This window comes from Chiloscyllium plagiosum, chromosome 14 (assembly GCF_004010195.1).
Source record: "Chiloscyllium plagiosum isolate BGI_BamShark_2017 chromosome 14, ASM401019v2, whole genome shotgun sequence".
Lineage (NCBI taxonomy): Eukaryota > Metazoa > Chordata > Chondrichthyes > Orectolobiformes > Hemiscylliidae > Chiloscyllium > Chiloscyllium plagiosum.
Window position 1 is genome coordinate 74,237,942 of NC_057723.1, and position 16,239 is coordinate 74,254,180.

The window sequence follows — 16,239 nt, forward strand, 5'->3', positions numbered from 1 at the left end:
TGATTATACTAGCAGTTGATAATGCTGGAATTAATAGTCAAATGGGAAGGGGGAAGTTTATCAACAGCAGCTAGCATAATTTTGGACAGCTTATTACTACTTAAGTGTCTTGGTTGCCCTATCCTTTTAACTGGAAATGGGGAAGATCCAATGCTGCAAATCCACGGGTTTCCCAGCTGCCGTTCACCATGGAAACAAGATGGCGGCATAGTCTGCTCCCCCCCCCCGTTTTTTTTCTCTTTTTCTCTTCTTCTTTCTCTTTTTGTTTTTTTTTGTTCACACTTTTAACATTTTAAACTTATGTGGAGGGGAATGGAGGAGGCAAGGCCTGGACCAGAAGCCTGTGTGGGGGCTGCGAGTCCTGGAGGTGACTCCTGGGCCAAAGGCCATTGTGAGAAGGTGAGTCCCAGACTAGAGACGATTGTAGGGAGACGGGTCTTGGCCTGGAGGCTGGTGTGGGGACACGGGTCTTGGCCTGGAGGCTGGTGTGGGGAGATGGGTCTTGGCCTGGAGGCTGGTGTGGGGAGATGGGTTTTGGCCTGGAGGCTGGTGTGGGGAGATGGGTTTTGGCCTGGAGGCTGGTGTAGGGAGACAGGTCTTGGCCTGGAGGCTGGTGTGGAGAGATGGGTCTTGGCCTGGAGGCTGGTGTGGAGAGATGGGTTTTGGCCTGGAGGCTGGTGTAGGGAGACAGGTCTTGGCCTGGAGGCTGGTGTGGAGAGATGGGTCTTGGACTGGAGACTGTCATGGGGAGACGAGTCCTGGACTGGAGGCTGGTGTGGGTAGAGGAGTCCCCGACTGGAGACATTGTGGGGAAATGGGCCCCTACACTGAAAACTGTCATGGGGAGGAGTGTCCTCGGCTGGAGGCCTTCAAAGGGGAGACGAGACCCAGACCAGAAGCCGTCGTGAGTAGACGAGTCCTGGACTAGAGGCCGTTGCAGGTAGAGGAGACCCTTGTAGACTGGAGACAAGACCTTGATTTTTGAAGCCTGAAATGGTGAAATGGGCCCCTACACTGGAGACTGTCATGGGGAGGAGTGTCCTCGGCTGGAGGCCTTCAAAGGGGAGACGAGACCCAGACCAGAGGCCGTCGTGAGTAGACGAGTCCTGGACTAGAGGCCGTTGCAGGGAGAGGAGACCCTTGTAGACTGGAGACAAGACCTTGATTTTTGAAGCCTGAAATGGTGTGGAGACTTGACCCAGTGTGGTCTGGAGGATCAGTACTGGGCCAGACTGGGGTGAAAGGACTGTAATTTGAGTGCTTTTTTTCCCTCCTCATTCTTACGCTGGTCATTTATTTACTATTCTTTCAAATCGGTAACAAATACTGGAGTATTGGTACCTAGGCATCTTGTACCTAAATGGCTACAAGTGGTGACAATGCAAGTGTTTCACTGCACTCACCCTACTGCACATGACAATAAAGCTCATTCAATCATTTAAGCTGAACTACCAAGAGACCTTGTATGGTAAAGAGAAATCAGAATGCTGGAGAGAGATTGGAAAGCAACGGGCCCATTTCTCGATAATATAAAGGTCAGCTGACCTTAAAGGGGAGTTCTTTTTTATTGCTTTGGGGATTTTTAAAGGAAACATTTCATTTCATGCGAAAACCATTGTGAGTGGAAGTGTGCCTTTTTTATGTACAAAAGACAACATGAAACGGAGAATAATCATATTCTGCCATCTTCATGGTAAAGTGCACATCCGGGCAACCATTTTCTAGGCATAACCTTGACAAAGTATTATGAATAGTGTGTGTTCAATTGTTCAATGAGTGTGTGAGTGTGTAAATGAAACAGCGAGAGAGCAAGGTTGAGTGAGCATGAGAGTGTGTGAGCGACAATGAGAGACAGTGAAAGTATGTGCAATTGGGAGAGTGTGTGTGTGAGGGATAGTGAGTGAGAGTGAGTGTGTTAATGAGAATGAGTGACAGTGAGAGTGTGAGTCTGTGAGAATGTATATTTGTGTGTGTGATTTGTGTGTGTTTGTGTGAATGTCTGTGTATTTGAGAGTGTGGGAATGTGTGAGAGAGAGTGTGAGAGAGAGAATGTGTGTAAGAGACAGTGTGTGTGAGACAGTGTGTGTGTGAGAGAGAGTGCATAAGACAGAGTGTGTGCATGTGTGCGCATGTGTGTGTGTGAGAGTGAGAGTGAGAGAGAGAGAGTGTATTATTACTATTGCTGTGATGCAGTTTGAGGACCTGAAACTGTCAGAATGAGAAAGCTGACATTCAAAACTCCACACAACACAAAACATAATTGGATCAAACAGCAGGTTTTTATTGCCATCTTTATGTTGAGTAACTCCTTCAATTGTGAACTGAAGAACATGTCATAATTCCAACCCTCGAGTTTCCAGATTAAATCTGAAAGATGGGAGGCCCCCAGCTGCAGTTGCTAGTTGCACAATATTTTTTACAAACGTCTTACCTGCCCTTTCTGAGCCAAGGCTTTTTCGAGGTCATCAATTTTAGCTTTACACCTGAGAACTTCAGCTTGTAATTGTTCGTGAGCCTAATGAAACCAGGAAATAGTCATTAAAAACCATAAGGGAAGTAGTCTTGAGTGAAGGACTGTACAAAAGACAAGAAAATTCTCACTACAAATACTAGACTGCTTCTGATTTTACATCGTTAGAGACAAAAAAAACCTGCAGATGCTGGAATCTAAACTAGACAGGCAGGAGGCTGGAAGAGCACAGCAAGCCAGGCAGCAGCAGGAGGCGAAGAAGTCAACGCGTCGGTTGTAACTGGAAGCAGGGTTACACCTGAAATGTTGACTTCTCCACCTCCTGATGCTGCCTGGCTTGCTGTGTTCTTCCAGCCTCCTGCTTGTCTGATCTTACATCATCAGTACATTAAATTTGCATTGATAATTTGCGCAAGTTTTTTTTTTGGAAAATGCGGTAAAATGTAATAGAAGCGATTTAGTTCACATTTAAATTATGTGCAACACTTAAAGGGAGCACGGCTACAGCTAAGGCCATAAAAAAGTTGGTCCAATTGTAATCTAGAGGAAACGCGATGTTCACATTTTGGTTTCAGTAACGCAAGTCATTTGTGTTTGAAGAGGAAGAGAATCTATTATCAATAAAAGGTCAACAGGAGAGATGGAAGGAGAAATCATGCATCAATTTGAATGACAATCTTTGCTGCTGCTGAGGAAGACTCAATTTTGTTGTTGGCCCACACTGCCAGCTGCTTCATTGGTATTAGCAATCATCTGATACCTCACCCAATTCACAACAATCAAACTGTTCAACTTTCACAGCCATCGTAGCCAAAGCCCATTTGCATGACTTCCACTATCCATCCCACCGCATATTTCTATCGGACACCCCTGCACAATGATTACGAAAGAGAATGTTGTGCCTTTTCTGTTCTTCATTTTGGTCAGGAACATGATTGTAACCTTCTACTCCTGCCTCACCTGAGGTCTCGTAAGTGCACAGAGAGTAGGGATGAAACCTGGAATAGCTACTCATATATACAAAGTCATTTAGAGTCATTGAGATGTATAGCATGGAAACAGACCCTTCAGTCCAACCCATCCATGCTGTCCAGGTATCCTAGATAAATGTAGCCCCATATGCCAGCACTTGGCCCATATCAATCTAAACCTGTTCTATTCATAAACACATCCAGATGCCTTTTAAATGTTGTAATTGTAACAACCTCCACCACTTCCTCTGGCAGCTCATTCCATACATGCACCACCCTCTGCATGAACAAGTTGCCCCTTTGGTCCCTGTTAAATCTTTCCTCTCTCACTTTAAACCTATGCCCTCTAGTATTGGACTCCCCTGCCTTGGGAAAAATACCTTGTTTATTTATCCCAACCATACCCCTCATGATTTTATAAACCTCTCAGTCTGCGACACTCTAGGGAAAACAGCCCTAGCCTATTCAGCCTCTCCCTGTAGCTCAAACCCTCCAAACCTGGCAACATCCTTGTAAATCATTGCTGAACACTTTCAAGTTTCACCAGATTCCTGCTATGGCAGGGAGACCAGAATTGTACACAATATCCCAGTAGTGGCCTCACTAATGTCCTGTACAGCTGCAATTTAGATTAGATTCCCTACAGCATACAAACAGGCCCTTCAGCCCAACAAGTCCACACCGACCCTCCAAAGGGTAACCCACCCAGAACCATTCCCCTACCCTATATCTACCCCTGACTAATGCACCTAACACTATGGGCAATTTAGCACAGCCAATTCACCTGATCTGCACATCTTTGGATTGTGGGAGGAAACCCACGCAGACACGGGGAGAATGTGCAAACTCCACACAGTCACCCGAGGTAGGACTCGAAGCCGGGTCCCTGGCACTGTGAGGCAACAGTGCTAACCACTGAGCCACCGTGCTGCCCCATACAGCAGGCATATTTAATATACTTTCTATTTAATTGACAGATCATGAAAAATAACTTCACATCACAGTCAGGGAACAATGCTGAAATATTTTTTACTATTTAACTGGAAATTTTAATCTGTGTGAAGATGCTGAGTTGATCTATTATTTAAGGATTATAGATAAAAATGCACTTCTTTAGTTAGTTGATAAACATAATTGATTGTCTTTTAAGCTTGTTATCAAGTTACCATCAAACATCACAATGTCAATAGCCTGGTTCTCCTATTAACAATAGCAGTAAGCAAATCAGTAATGTCATTCACCAATGATAGAGGTTACTATTCAGTCGGCAGCAATTTCTGCTTTACATACATAGTTCATTTTTAAAAAAAGACATTCTGGGAAAAAAATACGATTATCATGCACTTTGTTAACTTAAGGGAAACATTATAAGGGATTTTAATGATAACTTTGCTATTTGACATTGTGTTTGTAGCACCTATTGAGTGTCTCAGCATGTTCCACCTCTCTGACACCTCTCTGTGATTCCCTATTGCTATGCAGGTGAATGTGGCAGCCATTGTTGTACACAGCAAAGTCCCAATCTAACAGCAATAATTTAATAGATTTGTTCACCTAATCGATAGTATTTGTTGAGCACAGAGCATTCAAAGTCTCTTATAATCTTCCAACTGTGGGTCTTCAATATTCACAACGCGGAAGGCAATGCATCTGCAACTTGCATGTGTGTAACACATTTACTGCAGTGAAATGCTACAGACTGAGCACTGCAGGTGAAGCACAGAGCCCCCAAGAGCACAGAATGCCCTCGCTACATTAATGTGTTAGTCTAGCTGTGAGCCTGGAGGGTGTTTTGAACCCATAACCTTCAAATTCAAAGAGTATTGTCAACTGAGCCAAGCTTACACGAGAGATCAAGCCTCCTCTGGTGAGGGACAATATGTCCAAATACAGAGAAAAGTTCCCTCAACTGTGCCTTAAATACACAATGCTACATTCCTTCATTCCAGTGTGACGTTTTCATTCCTTATTTCCCACACCAGCTGTCCTGTGACCTCTATGTGAAAGACTGTCAACACAGGTATACCTCTGCGCTGCGCAGAAACTGGAGTGGGACGCACCCTTCAATCAGTTGGAGCAGAATTTCATTTGGCAACCTGACATGTTTGGACGCCAGTCCCAGTGGTCAAGACTGGTGCTTTCCCCAATACTGCCCATTTTCCCAGAGCTGCTTCACTAATTCACCATTGGCTACACTTGAACATTTTGATTTGATAGTCACCTTTGCCTCCCGCTCTGCATCCAGGATCCCTCCCGACTGCTCCTGCAGCAGCGCGTATGCTCTCTGGAGTGCTTGATATTCCCTCGTCAATTGCCTGAAACGGAGCTCAGATTCTTCAGCCGCTAGGCTCTTATGGAGAACAAAGAAGTGAATTAACTCACATGCATGATCAGTTTTCAAAGGAGGAAATATTTTGCATTTCACATTTAAAAATACAAATTTCCAACAATTATAATAACTTGCAATTACAGTACGAAATACAATATCAGATATAGGACCACAAGTTGGCCTTTCAGTCCGTCAACCTTGCTCCCCAACTCATTGAGATCATAGCTACTTTGATACTCCCCAATTCCACTTTCCTGCTTTTCATCTTGTTTCATTTAACTGCTAAAAAAAGAGCTATTTATCTTAGGTGCCATTTTATAGGTACTTCTCCCACAATGCGAGTTTATTAAACGCGATTTGGTTGTAATGCGATTTGTGAATTGTGGATTTTTTAAAATATAAAGTGAACTCCCATTCGCTGGATGTGATTCCATCCCCGGCACTTACCTGAACAGCGAAACCCAGCCTCAGGATCCTCTGTCTGCAAAATGCAAATTCAGTGGGGACAGCTAAAGCAGGAATGCAATCCGCTCTGCAAGCCTTGAACCTGAGCCGGAAACTGGGAATTGTCGTCTACATTTAGAAGGAACTTTAGTTCAAACTGGGGGAGAATCGTGGGGAGGACTGGAATTCCGCATCAGGATCACATGGTCAGTCGGCTTTCTGGTGAAGAGCTTCATGAAAGGTACTGTGTTGTAATCAGTGATTATAGTGTTAATGACTTACATTTATTGTATTATTTGATTAATGTTGGGTGGCACAGTGGTTCAGTGGTTAGCACTGCTGCCTCACAGCTTCAGGGACCTGGGTTCGATTCCAGCCTCAGGTGACTGTCTGTGTGGAGTTTGCACATTCTCCCCGTGTCTGTGTGGGTTTCCTCCGGTTTCCTCCAAAGATGTGCAGGTTAGGTGGATAAGCAATGTTAAATTACCCCATAGTGTTCAGGCATGAGTAGGTTAGGTACATTAGTCAGGGGAAATGTAGAGTAATAGGGCAGGGGAATGGGTCTGAGTGGGATACTCTTTGAAGTGTTGGTGTGAACTTGTTGGGCCAAATGTCAAGATTAGAGTGGTGCTGGAAAAGCATAGCAGGTCAGGCAGCATCCTAGCAACAGGAAAATCGACGTTTTGGGCAAAATCATGTAGGGCTTTAGCTCAAAATGGCAATTTTCCTGCTCCTCGGATGCTATCTGACCTGCTGTGCTTTTCCAGCACCACTCTAATCTTGACTCTGGTCTCCAACATCTGCAGTACTAACTTTCGTCTTGTTGGGCCGAATGGCCTGTTTCCACACTGTAGGGATTCTATGATTTAAAGATTTATGTAGATTGTGCTATCATTTGTATTGGGGTAACTACTATTTTTGTCGTGATTTTTACTGGAATTTCTACTGCTCTGCCCCTAACCCTGTTTTGCCCACAGGCCCCATTATTTCTATAGTGCAATTTTCTATAACATGGTGTCACACAGGAACACAACTATGGCATGATAGAACAACGACCTGGTAATTAATGAACAAATCTCTACCATGCTGTGTTAAAGAGTTCCACAGAATCACTGTCTTCATGGAACAGAAATTCCCCCTCGTCCTGTGGGGACTGAGCAAACCTCCATCACTTTAAGATTATGGCCTCTGGTCATAGAATCTCCCACATGGGGAAACAATCTTTCAACATCTATCCTGTCAAGCCTCCTCAAAGCCTCTGTGCTAATAAGGTCGTTTCTCATTAGTCTAATGGAATATTGCATGCAATTCTGGTCTCCTTCGTATCGGGAGGATGTTGTGAAACTTGAAAGAGTTCAGAAAAGATTTACAAGCATATTGCTCGGTTTGGAGGGTCTGAGCTATAAGGAGAGGCTGAATTGGCTGGTGTTGTTTTCCCTACAGCATCAAAGGCTGAGGGGTGACCTTATAGAGGTTTATAAAATCATGAGGGGCATGGATAGGATAAATAGACAAAGTTTTTTTTCCTGGGGTGGGGGTGTCCAGAACTAGACAAAATCTTTTCCCTGGGGTGGGGGAAGTCCAGAACTAGAGGGCATAGGTTTAGGGTGAGAGGGGAAAGTAATAAAAGAGACCTACGGGGCAACTTTTTCACGCAGAGAATGGTACATGTATGGAATGAGCTGCCAGAGGAAGTGGTAGAGGCTAGCACAATTGCAACATTTAAAGGCATCTGGATGGGTGTATGCATAGGAAGCGTTTGGAGAGATATGGGTCGGGTGCTGGCAAGTCGGACTAGATTAGGTTAGGATATCTGGTCAGCAAGGATGGGTTGGACCGAAGGGTCTGTTTCCGTGCTGTACATCTCTATGACTCTATGAGTGCAGATCCAGCCTACTCAACCTTTCCTCAGAAGAAAATCCCTCCATTCTCAAGATCAGCCGAGTGATCCTTCTGTAGACTAGCTCCAATGTCAGTACATCTTTCTTTAAGGGGACCAAAACTGTTCACAGTGAGGTTATACAGGACATTGATGAGGCCATTTCTGGAATACTGTGTCCAGTTCTGGTTGCCCACTTATAGGAAGCATATTATTAAGCTGGAGAGGGTTCAGAAGAGATTTCAGAAGAGCTGTTGCTGGATATGGAACGTTTGAATGATAAAGGAAAGTTGGGATTTTTTTTTCACTGGAACATAGGAGATTGAGAGGTGACCTTATAGAGGTTTATAAAATCATGAGGGGTATAGATAGGGTGAATGGTAGGTGTCTTTTCCCTAGGGTGGGGCATTTCAAGACCAGGGGGCACTGTTTTTAAGGTGAGAGGAGAGAGATGTAAAAAAAGACAAGGGGCGATTTTTTTTTACACAGAGGGTCATTCGTGTGTGGAATGAACTTGCTGAGGAAGTTGTGGATGTGGGTAGAGTTACAATGTTTAAAAGACATTTGGATAGGTCCATGAATAGGAAAGGTGTGGAAGAATATGGACCAGGAACAGCCAGGTGGGACTAGTTTAGTTTGGCATAATGTTCAGCATGGATTGGTTGGACCGAAGGGTCTCTTTCCAAGCTGTATGACTTTACGACTCCATTCTAGCTGTGGTCTGATTGGACCTTGTACAGTTTTAGCAAGACCTCCCAATTTATATGCTCCATTCTCTTCAAAATAAAGACTAACATTTAATTTGCCTTCCCTGTTACCTGTTCAACTTTTCTAATATATGTACAGGGACTCCCAAATCCCTCTGTGCTGCAAAATTCTGGAGTCTCTGTTTAAGTAATATTCAACTCCCCTACTCTTCCTAACAAAATGCATGATCTCACATTTTACCATATGATACTCCATCTGCCAAGATTTTGCCCTATCTTTTAACCTATCTATGGCCCTTGTGTAATCCTCTTCAATTGCCTTCCTGCTTAGCTCAGTGTCATCTGCAAACATAGTCATGATACATCATTTCCCTCATCTAAATCATTAACATACATTGTAAATAATTATTCAGAACTGGAAGACGAGTTGCATTGGACTCAAAATCTTTACTCTGCTTCCCTTTTAATGCATGCTGCCTAAATGGTTTGTTCCTTCTGCACTTTATACTTTTATTTCTGCATCTACCCAATGTCTGTAAGGATTTGCCAAATTGTCTTTTGAAAGCTATCATTAAATCAGCTCCTAGAACACTTTCTCGTACAGGCCATAGAGTCATAGAGATGTACAGCATGGAAACAGACCCTTCAGTCCAACTTGTCCGTGCTGACCAGATATCCTAAATTAATCTAGTCCCGTTTGCCAGCACTTGGCCCACATCCTTGCAATCTCTTCCTATTCATATACCCATCCAGATGCCTTTTAAATGCTGTAATTGTACCAGCCTCCACCACTTCCTCTGGCAGCTCATTCCATGCACGCACCATCCTCTGCGTGAAAAAGTTGCCCTTTAGGTCATTCCGCTATAATGTATGTTTTGTTAATGCAAATTGGCTATAACATGATTGACGAATTGTGGACATTGTCTGGATAACACAAACTTTCTACTGACTGAATAGAGCGATTTTCTATTCGCAATCTTCTACACATTGCAAAGGAACACAACTGTCACGTTGTAGCAGAATGACCTGTGAAGCATCCTGATCATAGCAATTCACTGGTAGGAATCTTCTGGACTTACAGAACATTCATGTGCCTGTGGTGCGTCGTTTCATGGAGATAGTCCACTGACAGGTTCCTCCAACTACACTCCCCAGTTGGTAAAGGAGGAGGGGTTTAGAACTTCAGGACGGTTACTGTGCAAGGAGGAGTTCCAGAATCTCATGACAGTCACTGTATGAGGAAGGGTTCTAGACCCTCAGGATGGTCACTGTGTGAGGAAGGGTTCTAGACCCTCAGGACGGTCACTATGTAAGGAAGGGTTCCAGACCCTCAGGATGGTCACTGTGTGAGGAAGGGTTCTAGAGACTGAGGATGGTCACTGTGTGAGGAAGGGTTCTAGACCCTCAGGTTGGTCACTGTGTAAGGGAAGTTGCTGAGGCTTAAGCAGCACAGGACATGCCATCAGCATCAGGAAAACATTCGTGACCTCGGGAGGCTCATGATGTGTGGAAAGGTTCCCTTCATCGTTGTCTACATGTCCTTATTCCATTAAAATTATTTAAATGTTTCTGTGAATTCATGTTCAGGATGTAAGCCAGGGTAGAACTTATTTTCATCCCTGGCTGCTTCAGGTTGATGCAAGTTTTAAACAGGGCACCTTTGGGGTGAAACATTTGTAGGACTGAAGTCACATCGTGATCAGATCAGGGACGGATGGCAAATTCCTTTTCCTGAAAGACATTCATGAGACCTTTGGATTTTTAAGACAACCCAGCAGCTTCGTAGGCCTATAGGGTGGAATATGCACCCATAGTCTCTGGATTATTAATCTTCTTCACTAAGTTGTTCGTCGAGTGACAGAACCATTACACTGCTAATTCAACTGGGTCATCTTTCAGTAATTTTAGTTTGGATTAGGAGCAATATTCCTGGAGTTATAAACGATCTGTTCTCTTCACAGATTCTGACTGGCTACATTTAATTTTTCCAGGCTATAACAAACGTAACTCTGTAAAAATGCCACGTGAATTTATTTGTACAAAATTAATTGTTGCGCATAACCTGCTATATCTCCACTCTATTCCTAATGTATAAAACATCCACAACAACATCTATAGACAATGGGTAGGGGTTGATAATGAGGCATGAAAATGGCAAGAATGCAGTCCAGGGAGATGCATCTGCAGATATCTTGGAGGAGGGATTCACAGTTTCATGAAAGCCATCTGTGACAGTAAGAGGATGCAAAAGGGAAAGTTGCAAACTAAACAAGATTCAACAGCCATCCTGATCCTGATTGACTTCAGGCCTGAGATTACTCATCTTGTTAGGCAATTGACAGGCTTGAGACTGTCTAAGTGATTGGATTATGTATAGATTTATTTGCAGAGTTAACACAATGAGTGAATTACCAACCAAGCCCAGAGATAAGCTGTCTTGGTTCCTAAGATTGGCTTTTGCTATCCGTTTCAAGGTGATGGGTGAGAATCTCCCTGCTGCTCTTGAAAAAATCACTTTGCACATCCACGCAAGTTGCTGATGGGTCAGGGGCTTTATATATTGTGCAAGAGCAGCCTGGCGTTGTAGAAAGCAATGATATTTCCTGCTCAGGTAAATGTCAAGTTATTTCAGCATGGAGATCACCCCCCCACCCAGATGTTATGGTACGTATTCAGGAAATTGCAGTGCTCCTCAGTTGGTTTCAGTGCTGAAGGGCTAAGTGAAGGAAGAATGCATGTGTACACATTGATGCACTGACTTAATACATAGGATATCCCAAAGAATTTCTCTCACGCATTGCATTGCTTTAGTTGTTAAAGTATGGCCACTATTGTTGAATGCACCATTTATTTTGAACATAGCAAGGATGCACAATTCTGGAGAAGAATTTGAGGCTTGTCCTGATTAGCGACATCAGTTCCACCTCACTGGGTTAATACATTGGAAATCAAGTCCCATTGTTACTGGAGTCATCACAAAAGATAAAGGATTTTAAAAAGTGTTCAAAATTTCCCAATTTAGCAAATTGTCTGAACGGAGCAAGTTTCTGTACTTAACAAAAAAAGTTACTATTTATTTGTAATAAATAGATTCTAATGACAGATAGAGTTCTATGGATTGTCAGCACATTTCACTCCAAATGAAAACTTGAAGCCATTTGTAAACTCTCCTCACACACAAACAGAGAGAAACAGATAGATATAGTAGAGATGGATAGGAAAGAAATGTTGTGGAAGAAGGAAAATTTGTAAATCTAGTCAATGGTTTATCTTCACAGGAATTGTTGACATTGTTTGTGTCCTGATCAGATTGCTGAACACTCTCACTAGTTTGAACGGAGTACAGGGTGCCTGGTTCATGCTGATAAAATGTCTCTGACTTATTCATTTCAAGTCACAATTTACAGTAACTGCTGAAATGGTGGCTCAGTGGTTAGCACTGCTGTCTCACAGTGCCAGGCACCCGGGTTCAATTCCAGCCTCGGTCATTGTCTGTGTGAAGTTTGCACATTCTCCCCGTGTCTGCGTGGGTTTCCTCCAGATGTTCTGCTCTCCTCCCACAATCCAAAGATGTGAAGGTTAGACGCATAGGTTGTGCTAAATTGCCCCATAGTGTTCAGGGGTGTGTAGGTTAAATGCATTAGTCGGGGGTAAAAAGAGGATAATAGGGGAATGGGTCTGGGTGGGTTACTCTTTGGAGGATCTGTGTGGATGTGTTGGGCCAAAGGGCCTGTTTCCACACTGTAGGGATTCTATGAAAGAAAGATAAACTGCTTTCTTTCCAGGCTTAAGGTGGCTTTCACTACAGAGAAAAGAGAGAGAGAGAGAGAGAGAGCTCCTTTCCTAAAGGCTTCCCTTTACCTTGTTCATTGCCCCAAGCTGTTCACCTATCTGACACACAGCTGTATTTTGTTGTCAGGCAGATTGTGATGGATCAGACCCTCTTCAGGACAAATGGGGCTAGATTAGGTTCAGATATCTGGTCGGCATGAATGAGTTGGACTGAAGGGTCTGTTTTCATGCTACACATCTCTATGACTCTATAAGGCAGCCTAGGCATTAACATTTTCTTATTTTAAAGGCAAATGTGAAGTGCCATGTTCCAGATGCTATGACTGGTCAAACTACTTGAAATTAAGCAAAACACAATTTATTTAAACACTGTAGCTAAAATACATCTAAACCTAACTGTATTGGAAACCTTAAAAGAATAATAGACACAGTAACTATCACTAATTGACTGTTCCTATATAGTAAACATCCCATGAACACACCCCTTGGTAAAAGGCAAATTCAGCAAAACAGATTTTGTCTCACAGCAGCCCAGGAAGAGCATCTCCACAATTTGGCCATAATCATGAGAGGGGAAATGGGTTGCACTTCTCCAAGACACCAACAACTACTGCTGAAAGTTAAATTAAAAACTAAAACAAAAACAAGACTTGGTCTGTGACAGCTGGCCACACACAATCCAGGCCATTTCTATTGTTCCAACTTTAAAAACAGCTCTAAGGCCTCCCAAGCTGTTTACTTTATGGGTCTTCACTCATTATCTCGACACCTCTGCCTTAAAATCTCTCTCCAAAAAAAAAAGAAACAGGACAAAATGCTCTCTTAAAGCATTGTAACAAAATGGCCTTTATCATTGATAAATGGTCACTAGTCCATAGACTGAATACTTACTGCTGGCTGAATCTTTAATTGGCTCCAGCTTATCTGCAAACTGCACTTCAGCTATTACTTAAAGAAACAGCGGGTCAGGTAATTTGTATTTAACAACTCTAGTAATCCTTGGTTTTTAAAAAGCTTCCTTTCCAATTTCACTCCACAGTCAAATAAAAAGTTTTAACACATTAACAGAAGTCGTGTCCGCCTGTCTCAAGTACCCCGGTGTGTAGTCTCTGAAGTTGGATACAGGGAACTTGTAAACCAACAAAAACTGAGACTTATTAATAGACCACAGCCAGAGAATGAAATGAGACTTTTGGGAGCAACAGTCCATTTTTAAACCTCCAATTACAGCAAAACACTAATGTTAGCTCCATATGTAAACTATAGAATCAACAGAAAAGGCAAGCAACCTTTAATAGCACTAACACCCCAATCCATTTTGCAGCATTGAGCTAAAGTAGTCAAGTGATCCAAAGTCAGATCAAAACTTTTGGTTTTACAGAGCATCATAAGTGAGATCAAGAGGCAGAGTGATTCAGAAAGGCAATCCCTGATGAAATAAGTTAAAATAAAGAATCCTCAAGATCTGAAAGGTCCAAAAACAGAAATTGCTGGTGAGACTCTGCAGGTCTGGGAGCATCTATGGAGAGAAAGCAGAGGTAAAGTTTCAAATTCAGTGACCCTTCTCAAAACGTTAACTCTGTTTCTCTCTTCCCAGATGCTGCCAGACCTACTGAGTTTCTCCAGCAATTTCTGGTTCTCATTTAAGTTTGCAGATCTTAGGGCCTGGGCAGTGAAAGTGGATTGCAATGGGGAGTTTTCAAGATGCTACTGCTGGAGAAGTGCAGATATCTTGGCATGTTGTCAGGCTGGAAAAGGCTATAAAGACTGGGAGGGAAAAAGCCAGCTGACTGGCTTGAACCCCATCTGCTGCTATGATCCATTGATGTGGCCAAACTGCTCCTGTCCTTTGAATCTTCTTCCCTGACTCGGATTGTCTCGTCATCTATTCTTCAAAGCTACTCTTGACATTCCCATCCTCATTATCTCTCTGCTTCTCTTTCCCGTTTGCTTGAGCTTTACTGCATGGGGCACGGTGGCTCAGTGGTTAGCACCGCTGCCTCACAGCACCAGGGACCGGGGTTCGATTCCAGCCTCGGGTGAATGTCTGTGTGGAGTTTACACGTTCTCCCCGTGTCTGTGTGGGTTTGCTCCAGTTTCCTCCCACAATCCAAAGATGTGCAGGTTTAGGGTGGACTGGCCATTGGAAATTACCTGTATATGCAGACTAGGTGGGTTGCCATGGGAAATGCAGGGTGATAGAATAGAGGGGTAGGTCTGGGTGGGATGCTCTCGGGAGAGTCGGTGCGGACTAGATGGGCTGAATGGCCTGCATCCACACTGTAGAGATTCTATGGTATCACCCTTACAGCACTTTCAGATGCCTTGAGAAACATCAGGTACACCACAGAAATGCAAATAAAAGTTGCCTGTTAACACTATTCTGAACTTTTCTTCCCGAGAAACAAAACAGAAAACAAGTGCTTTCCTTGTAAAACTGTAGGTGGAATTTGCAGCATGCTGTGGCCTCCATCTTCTGTTCAACTATCAAAAACATTGGAGCAAAGAAAATAAAGAGAAAAAGGAGGATGAAGAGAAGGAGAGAGTGAAGGATAGAGGAAGGGAGGGTGGGAGTGAGTGGTGGAAAAACAGAAGAGGAGAAAGATGGGAATACAGGGTTCTCATGAGGAAGCTATAGAAATTGAGACTTTTTTATTCCTGGGTTTTGGACATGATTAGTGGGCCAGCATTCATCTCCCTTCCATAGCCTGCCCTTGAGAAGTTAGTGGTGAGCTGCCCTCTCGAATCCGTGTGCTGTGGATTGACCCAAATTGTTGTGAGCTAGAGAATTCCAGGATTTTGACCCAGTGACGGAAGGACGATACATTCCCAAGTCAGGATGGTGAGCTTGCAAGTGGTGATGTTCCCATGTATGTGCTGCCCTTGTCTTTCTGGACTGAAGTGATCATGAAGGTGCTGTCTGAGGATCGTTGGTGAATTTCTGCCGTGCATCTTGTAGACAGTACACATCGTTGCTACTGAGGTGGTAGAGAGAATGGCAGGGAGATGTTCCCATTTTAGATCCCAGTTTACAATTGTTTCCAGAACTGTAGGGGCTTTTCTGGTGTAGTGGTAGCGTTTGTACCATTGAGTTAGAAAGCCTAGGGTTGAAAAATGTGATGCTGGAAAAACACAGCAGGCCAGGCAGCAGCTGAGGAGCAGGAGAATCAACTTCTCAATCTCAAATTTACCTGGACTGTCTCAGATTCCTCCCTCCCCTTCCTAGACCTCTTCATTTCTGAATCGGGCGACTGACTTAACACAGACATTTACTATAAACCAACTGACTCCCACAGCTACCTAGATTACACCTCCTCCCACCCTGCCCCCTGGTAAAAACGCCATCCCATATTCCCAATTCCTTTGCCTCCGCCGCATCTGCTCCCAGGAGGACCAATTTCACTACCGAACATCCCAGATGGCCTCCTTCTTCAAAGACCGCAATTTCCCCTCCGACGTGGTCGACGATGCTCTCCACCGCATCGCCTCCACTTCCCGATCCTCCGCCTTGAATCCCGCCCCTCCAATCGCCACCAGGATAGAGCCCCACTTGTCCTCACCTACCACCCCACCAACCTCCAGATACATCGTATCATCCTTCATCATTTCCGCCACCTCCAAACAGACCCCACCACCAGGGGTATATT

General features: G+C 43.7%; 1 protein-coding gene across 2 annotated transcripts in view; it reads right to left on the bottom strand.

Annotated features, from left to right (window-relative positions):
* Positions 1-16,239, bottom strand: part of jakmip2 (janus kinase and microtubule interacting protein 2) — a 278,068-nt gene that overhangs the window by 69,019 nt on the left and 192,810 nt on the right. For both annotated transcript variants that reach the window (XM_043704011.1, XM_043704012.1), the window contains exons 13-14: positions 5,663-5,791; positions 2,432-2,515 (exon numbers count right to left, since the gene is read on the bottom strand). In XM_043704011.1, the coding sequence (XP_043559946.1) occupies positions 2,432-2,515; positions 5,663-5,791 (213 nt within the window). The remainder of the gene's footprint in view (positions 1-2,431; positions 2,516-5,662; positions 5,792-16,239) is intronic.